Genomic DNA, 18,385 nt, shown 5'->3' with positions numbered 1-18,385 from the left:
ATGTAACAATTGTGCTTTAATGGGAAAGAGAAGATAATTCAAAAGAAGAAATGATACTTCAGATCATTCTGTTGTGATGATACTTCAAAATTTTCTGTGACTTCAGAATCATGATCCCTTGGGGTACTGAGATGTTGTTGCTTTTTGAAACGTCAAAGCATCAAGAAAAAAAGCTCTGCCATGCATGTAGACCTCATAGGCTACACAGAGTGCCACTTTCTCAGTTTCAGACTTTGGAACTTTAAAACATAAAGAAAATAGCTCATCAGATGTTCAGAAAGTTTCTGTTGATTTGCAGCTCCTTACAAAATGTGTTATAGATTTGCTGCCTATTAAAAAATATTTTTGATTCAGATAGTAATGTGCTTGCTTATGTTTTGGTTTTTTTTTCTACAGCAGTAAGTTCCTGAATATTATTCAGTTGAGTCCTCAAGTTTTCCTTGAAGTGCACAACCTCACAAATCTAAAAAATCGAGTCACAGAATGGCTAAAAGAGATTGGGTTTCAAGTAGAGAGGATGCTTAATGTTTTACTTAGGAATGATCCAGTGTGTTAAGCTTCATCTCCTTTTTACTTCTGATTTTTTTTTTCTGATATGCTCTGCTGCACAGATGATCTCCAGGATATTCATCAGTTGAATAGACAATCAATTTATGAGCATCACTGTCCTGACCAAACAGAACAAAAACCCCAGACATATTTTAAGCTCAGAGAAAGAGATGCTGAGAACTCTAATGCCTAGGAAATTCAACTGCAGTTTCTGACTATGCTTTATGTTTTAAAATGTGCTTTGAAATACTGTTCTCTCTCTGTCCTGTTGCTTAGCTTGAGCTTACTGTCCCTTGAGCTGATATGATACAAATTGAGTCACCAATTTTCTGCCCAGCATGTTAACCTCAACTGCTGATAACCAAACTGTTGTAAGGGCAAAACATCACAACTAAATTCAAATTTGAGATTGTGAGTGAGCATCCTGGCCCAGTTCGCTCCATGAAATTTTGTCTTGCTGACCATCTCCAGAATGATTCCTCTTCTAGTTTCCATACTTCTATAACTACTGCAAGGTTTGGCAAAAAAACTGTTTAAAAATCCACAAAAAAAATCTCAGACATTAATATATTTAATGACAAGATTGAACAGCTTGAATTGCCTTCCATTCATTCTCACTGTGTTTATTTCTGTTCCCAAGGCATAAGACTGCAAACTGGAACATCAACTGTTCCTTATTATAGTCTCCAGTACCTTCTACTGTAGGATCATTAGCAGAATGGTTTTCTCCGTCTGTTTGGTGATTACAGCTTTTGTGTTTGGTTGTCATCCATATGTTATGATGGTAGTTTTATGTTCCAATGACAAAGTAAATGGAGGTTCATGTATATGTTCTTTCATGAATCTGCCATTTGCCTGATTGTTTCACTATCTTCATGTCTCACAGCTGTGAATGGAGCTGATTTATAGGCCTGGACAGGCTGTTTAGATCACATGAGGGCAAGTAAAGATAAATTGAGTTTCCCAAGCTGACTGGAACTAATGAATAGTTATAAATGTTTTCTTTAGCTGAGGAATATTTAAAAAGAAAGAGAGAGACCCATCTGCAAAGAGGTGGTCTGGGGTTTTTTTCTGCTTATAAAAGCTTATCTGGAGCACATTTCTCATTAGTAGAAACGTGACATGAAGATGACTTAAGTCAAGGTGATGTAGGGAATTAATTGTTGAAAGGGTTAACATTCCTAGTATGAAATTCTTAATGGAGCAGTAGAAGCTACAGATGTAGGAAAAAGTTACGAAAAGTAAGTAAAGGAGCATCTGAGAAAGAAGACAGTTCAGTTCTACTGAGAAAAAAATACAATTGTCCAAGCTCTGTTGCGCCTGATCCAGGGGACTTGACGATAATATGTCAAGAGCATTCAACGTGATAAGAAAGCAAAGAAGATTTTTAACACTGAAGTTTCTGCCTTGTCATTTTCCAGAAAAAAAAAAAAAAAAAAAAACAAAACCCGAAAAACCTAAACCAACACAAAAAACAGGTGAAAACAGAGTAATGATAAAAAAGATTATGGCCCATAACCTACCATCCTCTTGAAATCAGTAATAAATAGTATCTCAGCATTATATATATATATATATATATATATATATGTATAGAAATGGGCAACAATTAGGTGATCACAGATTTTTAATGTCAGGAAAAATAGCCATTACTCTCTTCCTGTGAGAAAAAAACCCCTTCGTTCCTATAAATTCCAGTTATGTAAGAATATGGGCAATTACACTATTGAAGAAATCTGTGACAGAGAGTAGGCACTAGAAAATATCTATGAAATATGATTCTCATTCATAGAGCTTTCTAAACTGCAGAACACCCACAGAGCAAAATCAGCTGCAGATTGATCTTTCTCTATCATGGAAATAATAGAAAATAGGACTAGAGGGGAGTGTGAGTGGCTATCTAATCTAACCTCTGTGCTAAGGCAGATGTGCGACAGCTGAAACTTTCTGGCAGGCTAGCACACCCCATACAATGTGATAAACATGTTCTGGGGCTTTTGTTTGTTTGCTTGCTTCTTTTTAAATTCTTAGTAGGAAAGAAAGATGTGTTCCCAACTGTATGCAAAAAATCCATGTTCTTAAAACACCTAATATCACCGGAATGCACTCAACTTTATTTCTGGATGTATTTTTTGGACCATAAACCAAAACAACATTCTAATTTAAATTTTGTTGTGCTGCAAAAGTTGATTCAGGAAAGAAGGAATTCACTTAATTAATTTTTTCTCACCAGGTGTTCCTTGTGGCATGATTTTGAAAATTCTGCGTGTTTTCTGTTTCTGTGGCATCTATTCAGTCACATAGATAGGCACAGAGGGCCCCGGAGGAAAGCAGCACCCTGCTCTTTGCATTTTAAAGGAAACTTTCTGCAGTGAAGAGAACATCCACGCCAGCAGAATCTACCGCTCAGGGAGTGCGTTCCTGCTATGTGCGGCATGTGTATCTGTCCTTAAATGTATTCACAGAGATCAGAATGTTCTGCATTGTAGTATATGTATTCAACAGATGGAGCATTTGCCTGTATCTGAGAGAAAAAATCACAGTAACAGCAGTAGCGCGATGGAGGCCGATGCGAGTCTCCAGCTTTACGTTTATATACTCAAAGATCGCCCTGCCCTCCCCACCACGTCGGACAATGTCCGTGGTTTTCACGGCTCAGGAGCCGAGATGGAAAAGGCAGAAGGCGAGCCCGGCACAGATACGGGCTCCCGGGGACGCACGGAGGGCAGGGCGTGCGGGGAAGGGACCGGGTACCCCCCGGCGCCGCACCCCGCCCCGGGGCTCTGCGCGCCCGCTCCGCGCCCGCTCCGCCGCCGAGCTGCCTCCCGCCTCGGGTCCCCTGCGTGTGTTACTGGGTCTTGAGCTCGGGACGGTGGTCACGGAGCCCGGCCTGTGCTGGTCGCTGAGGAAAGAGATCTATTGTAAAATTCAACCAGGAAAAGTACATCTTAAGGCAAATGTAGGAGCACGGACTCTCTCGAAACCACAGCTGTTGGCTTATGGCCAGCGCTCTTCAGAAGTGATAGGAAGCCTCGCCGTGTCGGGTAGCAGAAATTTTTGCGCATCTATGAAAAATTTCTATCAAGTTACTTTCCTTCTTTCCCGTTATCTTTCTCTCTCTCATACACAGTTGTTTTGGGCTTTTTGTTTGTTTGGGTTTGTTTGGGTTTTTTTGGGTTTTTTTTTTGTTTTTTTCCTGCTACCCATGCCCGGTGTCATACCCCTACCCATGCCCTGCGTTATATACCCCTGCCCGTGACCGCTGTCACACATCCCCTGCCCCTGCCCGGTGTCACACCCCTGCCCGTGACCAGTGTGCGGTTCTCTCCCCGGTTTTTCCCCCTCGCTGAGGGGATGGTAAAACAGATGTCAGACAAAGCGCATCAGCTGGCGACCGCACGGGGACGGCGGCGCTACGCGCGGTGCGCAGGTTTAGGTGCAGCCGCTTCCCGCCCCTGACCCAGCGCACAGCACGCGCCAGGAGTCCGAGCAACTGCGGCAACTTTTCTTTTTTTTCTTTTTTTTTTTTTTTAATAATTATAATAAAAATATTTCGGGGCTTCGGGGTAACCAGAGGATAGTTGCCTTTTCGGGAAAAGCCCGTTCCGACCGCCCCTCGCGGCGGTGGGTGCGGGGGTTCGCTGCGCGCCCCGCTGCGCGCCCCGCGGGGCTCCGCGTGCGTCAGGCGGTCACTGGCGTCAGCGCTGGCGGGCGCGGAGCGGCGGGAAGGGGGCAGCGGGAGCGGAGAAGGGGTGGGGGGGTGGAGGAGGAGGAGGGAGGGAGCTTCGTCAGGAGGCGATGGCGACACCGCCGTGACATCACCCCGCGGCTTATATAGTTGGGGAAGGGTCCGGGTGCCCCGTCTGGTGCCTGCAGCCGCCCGCCAGAGCGCGTGCTGAGGGCGCGGAGCGGCGGGGCTCTCTCTCTCTGTCTGTCTGTCTCTCTCCGTCTCTCCCCAGGATTTATGGACTTTACTTTCTAGAGGGCGGCGCGGCAAGGATGAGAGCCCAGCTGGTGTGCGCGGTGCTGCTGGCCTTGGCCTCCTGCAGCCTCTGCTCAGGTAAGTCCCCGCCGGCGCCCCGCGCCGCCTCCCTCCGCCCGGGCGCTGCCCCGCAGCGCGCCCGGCTCCGCGTCCCCCGACGTCGCTCCCGCGGCCCGGGGCGGGGACCGCCGGCATGGAGGTGAAGTCGCTTCGGGCTACCGGCCCTGGTAAAGGGCGCTGGCCACCATCATTTTCCCATCGCTCCCAGAACTTTCTCCTTCATTTTATAAACCGTTCCGTCTCACAGCACCTACACCATGGCAGTTAGTGTACACCCGTCACTGCAAATACAGATCAGTGTTGACCATCTGCTTGATTACGCTGCCTCATTTGTGATTTACTGAATACCACGTATTTCGAAACTATCATAGGAATTATAATTTCTGCAACTCGTAGGAACAGCTGCCATAATCCAAATCAACATGAACATATATGCACTTTAGTCACTTTTTAGTGACAGAAATACATTTTTAGTATTCTGGGGAAAAATTGGTAGCAGCTGATCTGAAATGATGACAAAAGATGATGAATCTGATGCAGATCACACAATAGGAAGGTTAATGTAAGTGAATTTCTACTTCAAGAACAATTGCTTTAGAAACCTTAAAAAAGAGGAGCATATATTAAAATGCATTGCCTGGTCGTTTTGATAATGACACAGCTAAGTGTGTGTCATTTGTGCCCTATTTATGACCAAAAATAGGTATGGTGGTGATTAAACAGGTGTATACACACAGAGATGAAGCAGAATAGGCTTCAAAATCCAGTCTTAACTAACTTGTGAATTACCTTAATTTTTCACTCCACAAAATGTAAAGTGAAAAATTTACAAGTAGCTTCATTTTTCAGTTTCACTATTCAAGAGGACTCAGAATTCCTAATTCTTGCTTTAAATTAAAATTTCCGACTTGTATTCCCCTGCTAAAGAAGGATGTTAACACACACAATACCTGCATTTTATCACAGCTTAAACATAATCAGTCTGTATATTTTAGAGAACTGGTGATCTTAGTGACAAGGCTTAACATTTATTATTTTCTCCCTATATATTTGAAGTTTTTTAAACCATTACTTGACCAGTGTTTTCAGTGAGTCAGATTCAAATTCAGCTGTTTGTAGAGCCTGAAGGAAAGCCCACTAAAGAAAAAAAAAAATCAGTGGAAATTAAAATAGGCACATAAACCCCCCCAGAATCAAAATTAATGTGTAACTGACATGATGGTTTATTTGCTTGAAAATTTGAAATTATATTTAAATGAGAAATGTCATGGAGAAGCTTGTGTGGAGGGACCAAATTCATTTTAAGTAATATGGACAGTTGTGTCATAAAGAAAATGATAATTCATTCTAATTTTCTTTCAAAAATGTTTGCCCTCAGGGTAAAGTTGTACCTGTAGAATGTAACTATTCCTGTAGAATGTGAATATCTGAATAGAAACTGTATTGCTTGTCAACAAGAAGGGAATCAAGAGAACATCAAACTGTGAATTTCCCTCTGATTTGAATGATAATGTGTAACCAGACGTTTTATATATTGCTCTCTGAGAGTTTGCTCTTTTTAGGCTTTTGTTCCTCATCTGTCTCTTGAATTACATGGATGTGGTCCCTTCTCTTTCTCCTCATCTTGCTTTATACTTCACTTGAGGAATCTTGAATGGCCTCCTAAATAATGTCTTCCAGACTTCTCAATCATCTTTATACATACCTATCTTCCACATCTGTAGCTATCTTCTGACCTCAACGGTGTGGAAGCTATCCTCTATAGAATATAAAAACCAGGTGCTAGCCAGACACAAGTCTTCATTGTCCTCAGCTGGTATGACCCAGGACACCACAAATCATGACGCTATCACACATGTGCCACTTACCCATTCACAGGAGCTGCTGCTGTCATTAGTAGAAATTCAGCTGAGGTGATCTTGTGCTTCCAGCAGAACTCTGGCTAATGGTAAACCCGTTAAGAGACCATGTAACACTGACAACCTGTAGTGCTGAAAGGGCTGAAGGGCATTAGGTTGGAGATTTAGTTGCTAGTGACTTGCCATAATACTGATCTACAAACCAGTCTAATATTTTCAATAATAACTTCAGTGCGAACAGTAGGAATGAATACAGTGTGCTGGTAATGCAAAGGTGAACAGGAGTGTGGAAGGGCTGTGATTGCTCTCGAAAAATACATGAGTTGGTTAAATATTACAAATAGAAAGGTATAATTTGTAGTGAAGGAAGTTATGTGTAAACCATTAGTAAATTTGTAATTAGAAATAAATTAGGCTTGAATTTAGAAGAATGTGAATAACCACAGATAGTCTGGAAGAATTCCCCAAACAGGAAACATAGTGGAGGTAAGATTGAACATGACAGATTTTTAAGAGCATTATAATGGTTGGCTTCCTATGCTAGCAGAAATCTATGACAGATTAGCACATATTTGTATAAAAGGTCCCTTACAGTCTCATGTTCTGTGAAAGGTAGTGATGATCCCTGAAATTAAGGCATAGGCAGAATCTGTCCACAGACTCTGTGGTAAGGTGTTATATGCCAACAGTGTAGATTGTTTTGATGAAAGTGAGATATGACTTATATGAATATGCAATAGAGTTTGGTTTAGTCTGGTTTGAAATGTAAGTGTATTGTTTGACTGCTGGTATTCCAGGAAATATTAAATCCATGTGGAACTCTGCTTCTCTTGAAGTCTTAACTAATTTCTGCATATATCTCACCTTCGAGCTGTGATTGCTGCTACATTTGCAAGGCACTAGATCTTCCTTGTGACTCTGTACAACACAAAGAAAAGTTTGTGGCTGTTTTCTCTTTCTACTGCAATTTTTACCCTATTCACCAAATCACAGCTCTTTCAAGTCTGCTGATCGATCAAAGGTCAATTAAATTAGTAAAGAAAATCCTCAGACTTTCAGTCAGAATACTTTTTTTTGGTATATGCATTGTTAAGAGCTGGTATCACAAACTGGTTAAGCTCATTTTCCTCACGTCAGTAAAAATATTCTTAATTTAACCAAGAATAATCAAGACTAAATCGTGTCAAGTAATCGTAACTGCCATTCACCTAAGTGCTTAGCTGCTACTTAAATAAATATTCTTTGAGAATAAATATCCAAAATCTTCCAAAGTAAGCAAAGGTAACAAATAGTGATTATGAAACTCATACTGATTTTGAAAGAAGAATATTGCAGCAGTTTTGTTTACTGAAAGGGCTGCAGATTATGGGTCCTGTCTATCAGTGTAGTGAGATTAATGAATCATTTCATTCACTTCAATGAGCTTGATCATGCTTCAAAAAGGTAGTGAGTATCTATTGTAACATGATGTTGCTGTTACCTGAAGACTCCTCACAGTCCCTCTAGATCAGTTTGCTGTGTTTTTATCTGACTTGTTTGTTTGGGGTTTGATTGTTTGTTTCTCAGAATTCATCGATACATCTAAATTCTGTGCGCTGAATTGAAATGCCCATGATTTATGATGAAATAATAAACATATGTTTCTGGTTTATTCCCAGACTCAGAAGAGGAAATGAAAGCATTAGAAGCAGATTTATTGACCAATATGTACACATCAAAGGTAATTATTTTTCCTCTTTTAGCTGATGGGTAGGGAGCAAACTAATTCTCATTACAAACCTAGAAGTCTTTGCACAAAGTAATAACCTATGGTCTAGACAAAAAAGTTCAGTGCTAGACATTACTTTGGTCCAAGATTTTCTCCAGTTCAAAGGAAATTTAAAGGTGTTGATGTGACACACTAAAAGTGCTGCTCATTCATAACATGGCTACTCCCATTAAACTGTCAAAACTGCGTTATGTGCAGAGATGTAAATTTATATGAGGAAATGTGTTTCCAATAGGATTACGCCTGATGAAAGCTAAATTAACCTTGAGTCAAATCCGTAAGTGATATTGTTATACCGAACTTTTCCTATATGCATATAAAATTAAGACAGTTGTAAAGCAAAAACTAATACTTATGCTGATTTTGGTTTAGGAATTTAATCATATCATTACTACAGGAACATGGGGGCATGACTGTGAAAATATTAATCTGATAAATGACATTTCCTTGACAAGTTGCCAAACTGTGAGCGATGTACGTAGTCATTTAATACAAATACACAAAAATTCAGTTCCAATCTCATATTGACAAGGTGAAGCAGAAAATGTTGCACATATGTATTGAACAGGCTGATAGACAAACACTTTCTCAACACTGTTATTTTCTGTGAATGATCTAAGAAATACATAGGTCTAATATTTCTTCAGCAACATATTAAAGAACAAACCCTGAAACGAGTGCCATGGTTGAATGTTTTAATTCTTTGTTCTAATGAAGTTCAGGTGGTGATTAAATTCAATGGAAAATAAATTGAGAATTAAAATTTTTTTTAAAAAAAGAATTTCATAAACCAATGACTAGTTGAAGGTTAAGGACAAAACCTGCCTGGAAGACTTCCTATTTACTGTATTTGCTTATATGTGAGCTTTTTACAGGATCCTTTGAACAGACTAGAATAAAAAATGAGGCCAGAAAATAAATAGTTTTGATCTGGTCTGGCAGTTCTTAGATTCCCACGTTCTTTATGGGCATGGTAATTAGCCTCAGATGCCAAATAAACCTGTTTGCTACTCTCTTCCCTACGGTGCAGAAAAATGTAATTGATATTCTTTTCCTGAGACAACTTTAAATGTAGGAGGCTGACAAGAATGGTTCTTTGTGTGACAAAATATAGTATGCCCTGGGAGGAAACCCTGCAGCTATCGGTATTTCTACTACTGACTTTAGTGAAACTGTGAATCTAAATTCCATTTCCATCTTTTCCTCCCTCTCAGCATAGAGCACAATCTCAGGTAACTAAAAATGCACAAATACAGTGCACCAGTTGGTGATGTAATTATGTTTGTCATAATACTCTTATATGTTGTTCTACATCACATAGCTTGCTATTCAGTTTCCTTGTGGTATATACCATAAGTCACGTGACATCTGAAGTTGACAGGAACAGTAGATGCATGGTGGAGACATTGCTTTAATTCTGCATTATCCTGCCTTCAATCACAATCTTGGATTCTTTAGTTCAATATATATTGTCTCTTGACATCAAGGTAAGGCATGCTAAGAAGTGTGCATAAATGCTTCTACAAGAGGCATACCACTATTCCATTCATTACTGAGATTTTTTTTTTCCTGTTGTCCTCTGCTAGCTTTTAACCCTCTTTAGAACAAAAGTATAGGTCTGGTGTGAGGGACAAATTTGAGGACGTTATGTGTAAAAACTGTCTCGTATTGTGCCCGAGATCTGGTTCCAGTTGAGGTCAATTACTGTTAAATTGCATTAACTGTCTTTGACACTGACTTGCTCATAAGCAGCAAGAGCAATTCAGACAGTTTAAATAGCTTTAAGATGGGGGGGGGGGGGAAGAAAAAAATCGTTTATGAAAGCTCAGATCTAAAAATGCAGAAAAGTGGATTATTGCTTGTGGTTCTATATTTTGACAGAAAAAGTCTTCCTAAGTAGGCACTTGTGAAGCATAGTATCAAGACTACAGCTGGGGTTTAAGCACACATCTTTGCAACATTCAGTAGTCTATCCAATATTATGGAAAGAGTTACCATATGCTTTTGACTTTACAGACTGCTGTCCAGTGTCTACTAGCCCTTTTCAAACTGCTCTTTAAAGTTATTTATATGCTGCATCACTCTCCATCTTTAAAGAAGTATATCCATTCTTTTTACAACCTGTCTTCAACATACGTTACAGTTTATCACCTTTCCCTGCTATTACATCTCACAGAAGATATCAAACAAGTCCCTAAAATGCTTTATCTGTCTTTTCTCTAAGACAAAATCTAAAGAGCCATTTGGAAGATCTGGTAAAACAACGCAATCTGAAGTGTCACAAATGTGTGGACTGTTATCTACTGTATCTCTTTTGTATCAAATAGATAGCAAATAAATGCTTGCCTGAAACCACCACTTGCATGAGGAATATCCTGAACTCAAACAAGATTGAGGTGATGGTAAAGAAAAAAAAAGGGGGGGGGGGGGGGATGGAAAAGGGGAGAAAAAAGGGGGAAAAAAAAGGAAAAAAGGAAAAAAAAAAAAAGGTGTTCCCTTGAAGAATATATCATCACTAGAATATGCTTCACCTTTGGGATCCCTACTGACATGAATTTTCTGAAGTCTTGGATCTTCTAAGCTTCTTACAGTTCTAGGATGCCTACTGCTGCCTGTATGTGCCCAGACAGTTTAGCCTTCTTGTCAGAGGCAGGTGAGGTTACAGGTGTCTAGGAGTTACTGACTTCCTGACTCAGTCATCACATAAAAATTCACTACATTTACAGACATTAGTATACACCATGGAAGAACTTCCACTGTAACAGAACTCGATACCACATCTGCTTAAAGACAGAGAATATTTGTATTATTTCTATGGTTACAGTCTGAATGAAATTCAATTACTATTCTGAAAAGGAACCACAGAGATCCTACATTACCCTGGGTTGTACTTGGTTATGAATTTGTTTTTCATCTACTTTTACTAGATAAAGACAAGAATATAAAAAGCAGGGAATTGAAGTTTATTTTTCAGAAAAAAACCCAAAACATTTGGGAGGTATGCATTATAACATAAGAAGTATCTTACACAAACTATCAAGGGTAGCATCCAACCAGAAATGGAAGGAAAAAGATATATAAGTTATAACTTGGGATTCTCTTTAATCTTTCACAGAACAAGACTGTTCTGTTGCCAGAGAAGGAAATATTCTCAAACTCATTTTAGTTTCTTAGATGATTTAAAATTCTCTTTCAAGATACATGATGTATAGGAAACTACATATCTGAGTCTTATTTCAGAAGCATGTTCAACAATGGAAATTAATACATCATATTCACTTCAGCATTAATAACTTAAATTCTGATTCATACTACAATCGCTGTGGTTCCTTCAGAACACTCCCAGATATTTTCCAAGTTAATCTTAAAGTCAGTTCTATCTTGGCAGATACAGACAGGTTCCTTGATCTCTTTCATAGGTGTTTCCAAAATACGTCTTGAGCAGCTGTAGTTGTTGTTAGACCAGTGGGGACAATATATCACACATTAGAAATGTACCTGAACATTTAGATTATGGTCATCTTAAACTGTGTTTCTATATATTCCTTTAGGATAACGACTTCAGAGATTTCCCATAACCTATAAAACAAAGCTGTCTGATTGTAGTGCTTGCTGTAATAGTGCAGGAGATTAGAAAAGTAGCAACTGCTCTGTTCAGTGACTGGACATGACCTGGAGAGATCCATGTTAAGTTAAAAAATTTATTTCAGGTTTGACTGAAGTTCCTAATGCTTTATGACCTTGTTTTGTGAGCTGACAGCAGTGTAAGTCAGAAGCAGATGTATCCAGGTAAAAATATTTTGAGGTGATAGATGCATGGTATAAATGGGAATTAGACTCCCTTAACAAATGAAGCATGCTTGCAGACAGCCCTGTGAAATTTTTTTCCCCTAACCTCCTAAGTAGCAGCTAAGAACAATTTCATCTTTTGAAGTCTGCTATTTAAGTATTTTACTAATATATAGAGGAAAATTCCTTTAAACATAGACATGCATCAGGCTAAGATAACGTAGTAACTTTAGATCAAAAAGATTATATAAATTATGCAAGTAGGCGTAAAAAATTTCTCTATCCTTTCCTCTTCTGTTCCCATCCACTGTAATATTTTTGGGTTTTTTAAAATCAGAACTGTCACTTGATCATGTAGCATTTTCCCTAGATTTTATTCTTCACTGCAATTTAGCTATTGTCATGCTAGTTTACATTTCTTTTGTATACCCAGGAGAGAGAATTGCACTGGAAAAGCCTCCTCGTTTGCTATGGAAAGCTCCATACTTCCATATTTCACAAATATTTTAAAACAGACCAAAGAAGATTTTGAAATTGCACTTGCTTTTTTTGCTAGTTTAACTTCTGTTAATTAAATTAGACATCCTGCAAAGAGGTTAATTTTTGTTTTGAACCTGTCACATCTTTTCAAATAATTCAACAGGCTAATTAAGGCACGTAGATGGGACAACAGATGAGCTCAAAGTAAACAATGCAGAACCAATTTCAAGCTTTTGAATAAGATTTGAGATTTGTTTTCTTCTTAGCCCGAAAACAAAATACTTTTCTTTTATGAGCCTTGTCAGGAGTCTGAGAACATGCAGGGGTTTTATTAAAAGACTAAATTATTCTCATTTTGGAAGGCATGCGTATATCAGATGTTATTGGAGTAATGATTATGACCAAAAGTTAATTTTTTGTAACTAATGCTGATAGAGATGCCAGCTTTTCTTGTTTCTTCCTCACTCCTCTTCATTTTCTTTATTTTCCTTCCAAAAAATAGTAAAGTGTGGTGAATATGCATAAATCTTGCATATAATGCCCCTTTGTGAGGAAGGTGCTTTAAAGAAACACAGATTATGTTGTTACCTAATGTTCAGCTGAGTAAACACTGCATCCACCCTCTTAATGCCATCAGTATGTAAAAGGCAATGTCTATGTTAATGTGATACTATATTTAACTTTGTACATCCACTAAAAGAAGCCACTACATTTCAGTTTATAGGTAAAGTGTAATGCTAATGTGAACTGCAAAAAACCCTTGCCAATAATAAATAGGAATTTGCTATTTTGCTTTTGATTGGAGATTACTATGTCACCAGTTTTAGTTTATGGAAACTAATTTCCATACTCATCACTAAAACGAATACAATTTGAAAGAAATTATTTCTAGTGGGAGAACAAAGAAAGCAGCAAAGATATGAAAAGCAGTGAATGAGGTGAGAATTAGGGTTTTCACTTACTTTTTTCTATTGATAATCAAAACTGAAAAAGGCTACTGCCACAACTGCTTGGAAAGAACAGTACCAGTAGAAAAGTAAAAATTATCTTTTTCAAGATTTTAAAAAGTTGAATAGGTCCTAAATAGTGCAAGATACCGGAGCAAGCAAAATTTGAGACAAACCATGGTGAAATTTCTTTATGCCTGCCTTTCTATAACACCTCTGAACAGCTCCATTATGAACCACCTAAATACAGTTGGTCTGAGTTTTTCAGTCCAGTTACCAAATAAGGAATAAATTTTTTGAACAGCTCTGTTTCATCTTTGTTCTATCTTCATCTAAGCCTGTAGACCTTTGATTCACATCTCTCAGGCTCAGGAGTCTCCAGGATCCAAAAATTCTGGGGCTTACACATTCCATAACTTTAGACCCAGCCTCATCAGACAGCTTGCCCTGAAGCAGGGACTCTGTTCCTTTTCTCAGGGAATTTTGAAATGACTGCTATTTGTTCTGAACTGGGGAGGAGCGTCTAGTTAACCCCAGGCATCCACCTTGGATTCCAGTACTGGGAATTTATCCAGTGGGTTTGACTCATTGCCCTGATTTACACCTGTGAATTTATATTATATTAATTTCCATCTGTGTTTTTGTTTGCACCTGTGCAGAATGACTATGAAATGCTACCATTCTTGTTTGGTAGCACTTTAGTTTTTCATCTTGTGTATCTACCTGGGGGGTAAGGCTGTGGGCAAACAGACTTAGTGCGTTTAATAAATGAGTTGTCCTAATTTCAGCACTCTCTAATTATTGCCTAAAAGTTGAGCAGATGAAAAGTACTTTGAACACACATAGTTGTTCCTACCAGAATGTTTGAATGTCACACATTATTACTAAAAAACAAAATTAAAATTGCAACATGTTAAAGAGTGGGTATTTGTATTTTCAGATTAATAGAGCAAAACTTCCTTACTGGAAAATGACCCTGCTAAATGTCTGCAATCTTGTCAACAACATAAACAACCAAGTGGAGGAAACAGTAGAGGTAGATGAAGAGGATCTCATTTCAGGAAGACAGTTTCCTGCTGCTCTGGATGGCTTCAGCTTGGAAGCAATGCTGACAGTATATCAACTCCAAAAAGTTTGCCACAGCAGAGCCTTTCAGCATTGGGAGGTAAAACAAACTGCCAGAAATGCATGTTTCAACTGCTGTTAAACTCTCAGGCTCTGTTTGTAGTGGTGTTTTAAAATCTGTATCTGTGACCCTTGACATATCATCTGAGCTTTCGTTCTCTAATACCTCTAATATGCCTCTTATTTAAAGAGTTGTGAATTAATGTAGTTTCTGATGAGCTGTCTGTTTTTTATAACAACCCATGGATAAATGAGAACTATTCTTAACTACATACTTTCTCCACTCTTTGTAGCCATTCCAAGAAACCAAACAAACACATAAAAGTGAATTCTATGCCAGAACACAAAATTAATATCTGCTTAACAGACATGAAGTTACTTCAAATTTATTGAGGAATAACTAAATGTAGGCAGTTCCTGAAAACCCTTTTAAGGCCCTAAGGCAAGCTGCATTCAAAATGCATGGACACATGCCCATGTGTACATGTAATTTTACCAGGTACTCTGGACTTCTTAGCATTGCTAGGAAACTGGTAGCAAGGCAAGTCTTCCTTTTTGCTTCCCCACACCTAAAGAGGGTCCTGGACATTGACACTATGATTGTATGAAGATTGCTGCTCTTAAATAGTGCTTGTTTATAGTCCATTTGTGATATTTATTTTAGCACAATAATCACATAGATGCACACTGGACACAATCCACTTGCATTGTCATATATTACAATAAAAACTGCTTTGCTTAGCAAAAAAATATATTTCAGTGTTACTACCCACTTTCCAGTAAATCCAGTTTCTTTAGCTGTCACCAGTCCGTGACTGAATCTTGATACTCTTTTGTTTGCTGAATCACAGCTCTGCATTTGCAGGCTTATTCTCAAGCCTTCATATTAGCTGGGATGGTGCATACAAAAGACTGCAACATCTTTGAGAACCAGTTTCCTGAGGACTTTTTTCATCAGTACATTTATTGCTTAAAAGTACTGTCCTGGTTTCAGCTGGGATAGAGTTAATTTTCTTCCTAGTAGCTGATATAGTGTTGTGTTTTGGATTTAGAATGAGAATAATGTTGATAACAGATGTTTTTAGTTGTTGCTAAGTAGTGTTTATACTAAGTCAAGGATTTTTCAGCTTCTCACGCTCTGCGAGCAAGAAGGCTGGAGGGGCATAAGTTGGGAGGGGACACAGCCAGGACAGCTGACCCAAACTGGCCAAAGGAATATTCCATAGCATATGACATCATGCCCAGTATATAAACTGGAGGAGTTGGCAGGAGGGGTGGATTGCTGCTCAAGCACTGCCTGAGCATTGGTCAGTGGGTGGTGGGCAATTGCATTCTGCATCGCTTGTCTTTCTTGGGTTTTATTTCACTCTCTTTTTGTTATCTTTATTATTATTATTATTATTATTATATAAATTCAATTATTAAACTGTTCTTATTTCAGCCCACAAGTTTTACTCTTTTTCCCTTTCCGATTCTCCTCCCTGTCCCACTGGGAGCAGGGAGGAGTGAGTGAGCAGCTGTGTGGTGCTTAGTTGCCAGTTGGGGTTAAACCATGACAACGAGATACCACAGAACTGACTATATGCAATAGCCCATATGACTTAATCACAGTTTCTTACTTTACAGTTGCATCACCTCTTGTGGTGGTTGGGAATCATCACTCCTAAAAGTACTGCATTTGAAATTGAAAAAGAATATTCCTCTCTCAGCTTAGGAACACGCTTATGCAGTGCAGAGGTTTATAAGACAATAAGAGAAGGATAGTGCCAGAGGGAGAAGGATTGAAGAAGGCTTGAAATAAACAATTTCTATAATGAAGGAAGTTCTTGTGATCTTATTCATCGAGAATTGACTCCAAAGTCTGTTGAAACTATGAGAGTTTTCCCATCTAAATAGAGTTTAGATGAGCACTCATTTATTAAGTAATTAAGTAAGTGTTTGATTGCTTAGGGAAATACTGAGGTGAGTACAAAAATGTTTTCAAGTTTAATACCTTTCAGCCAGACAGTAGGACTGTACTTGACCATGGAAGAACTTGATGTGAGAATGGATGAAATCTTAACACATAAAGCAAGAACAAATCTAAGCAGAACACTTTGAAAACTCCAAGTAAAACACAAAACACAGTTATATAAGAAATTTCAATTAACAAAATTTTGACTTTCTTGTTCTTTATTTAATTTCTTATTTGTTATTACATATTTTGACTTTTTAGCTGTAGGAAGTTGCAGATAAATAATATTGCTCAAAGCCAGCAAGCCGTGGGTGTTTTAGGAGGTGTTTTGCCTAAATGAGTGTTTACAGAATGACAGTCCTTAGGAAGTTTTCAGGCAATTTGAGTTTTAGTCCAAGGAGGACATGCCAGCTTTTCTCTCTAGTCAAAGCCAATGATCTAATTTGTTTCAGTGGAATTTAAATATCACCTCCATAGGCTGCAGATCATCTTTGGTCTGATCTTAGTTTTGTGTCTTAAATTTTGGTCTTTCTTTCTTTCTTTCTTTCTTTTTTTTTTTTTTTTTTTTTAAACCCACAACTACTATGGTAAAGATTTTTCTTGGTGGCAGATGTTTAAGTTTTAGAAAGCTTTCTAAGAATTGATGATTTTCATCACCAAAAAAATCTATTAATATTGTGTATCTTCTTGCATCCTACAGTTACTTCAGCAAGATGCTTTTGAGCTAGAGAACTCAAGCCAAGATAAGGAAATAATGAAAAGAAAAAACCCTTATATTCTGAAACGGCAGCTACATGTGAACAAAGCTAGAAGACCATACATACTTAAGAGAAGTTCATATTACTGATGCACCAGAAGAAAACAAATGTATATTTAGTTTATAGGTAACTGTGCATTATGGTTATCTTACTTAAATCTTAAATCATACTTGTGTGAAAATATACTATGGAAAATCATCAAGATTATGACATAACTGTGTCTTTTTTGCAATTGCTGTTTCTTGATTGTGATTTTTTTCCTACTTGAGATTAATTGGACCAATACATTTGCAAATAAATCTAGTTTCTAAGCATGATGTATTGTACAAAATTGAGATGTCAACATATTTCCAACAATACTGTAGTCTTTTCCTATTTTATAAAGCACACAAACATACACCATGTAAATTGATATTGTCCATAAACCCTACTGAGAATCTTACAATTCCTTAATGCAACACCTCAAACATATATATGCTTACAAATTTTTATATAATACACTAGTCAGAAGTGCCACAATATTTTATGTAATGGTCAGTTTAATTTATTGGGAATTAGGTCTAAGGAAGGAAGAAAATACTATCAGCTACCTATTAAGTAGCAATTTCAAAATTCATATTTTAAATAACCTGCTTGTAAATGAATTTTGAGTTCTTGACTCCTAACTCTCCACTGAAGAGCCATAGTTTAAGAAAACAATACACAAATGAGACATTATCAAAGTATGCTAGTGAGAACAAACCCAGATGTGCTTCAGAGTCCTGTATATCACTGACTAAATAAAGAAAACAATTTATTAAATCAGTAAAAGAATTTATAGTGTCTACCTAATCTATGAATGCTCAGGAAAAAAAAAAAAAAAAAAAAAAAAAGTTGATTCATGCTCCTATGCTGTCACTGTTAAAATACTAATCTGGTTATATGAGAAACTTGGGAGAAATATTTGAAAGATGAATTTAACATCAGGACATCTTAAAAGGCATTTCCTTTCCTTCCCTCTATACATTTGTAATATCAACAGGCAGTTTCAGAGGTTAAAGACAGTCTTGGAAGCTGAAGGAGTGGGAAGCTCCCAGTATGGAAAAATTTGTTTTCAAGCCGTGAGGAATCAAGT

General features: G+C 38.1%; 1 protein-coding gene across 1 annotated transcript; it reads left to right on the top strand.

Moving 5' to 3' along the window:
* The first annotated feature begins 4,381 nt into the window (after positions 1-4,381).
* NTS (neurotensin) lies at positions 4,382-18,060 on the top strand. The gene is made up of 4 exons (XM_074902777.1): positions 4,382-4,609; positions 8,109-8,170; positions 14,375-14,599; positions 17,214-18,060. Exons 1-4 carry the CDS (start codon positions 4,549-4,551, stop codon positions 17,358-17,360), a joined length of 495 nt encoding a protein of 164 aa, XP_074758878.1. The 5' UTR covers positions 4,382-4,548; the 3' UTR covers positions 17,361-18,060.
* Positions 18,061-18,385: the final 325 nt, after the last annotated feature.

Source organism: Athene noctua, chromosome 3 (assembly GCF_965140245.1).
Source record: "Athene noctua chromosome 3, bAthNoc1.hap1.1, whole genome shotgun sequence".
Classification (NCBI taxonomy): Eukaryota; Metazoa; Chordata; class Aves; order Strigiformes; family Strigidae; genus Athene; species Athene noctua.
Note: the sequence above shows the minus strand (reverse complement) of the source record. Positions and strands in the feature narration are given on the sequence as shown.

Coding starts and splice junctions, on each gene's coding strand:
- NTS (XM_074902777.1), top strand. CDS start 4,549: ATGAGAGCCCAGCTGGTGTGCGCGGTGCTGCTGGCCTTGGCCTCCTGC. Junction 4,610..8,108: donor CTCCTGCAGCCTCTGCTCAG/GTAAGTCCCCGC, acceptor GTTTATTCCCAG/ACTCAGAAGAGGAAATGAAA. Junction 8,171..14,374: donor CCAATATGTACACATCAAAG/GTAATTATTTTT, acceptor TTGTATTTTCAG/ATTAATAGAGCAAAACTTCC.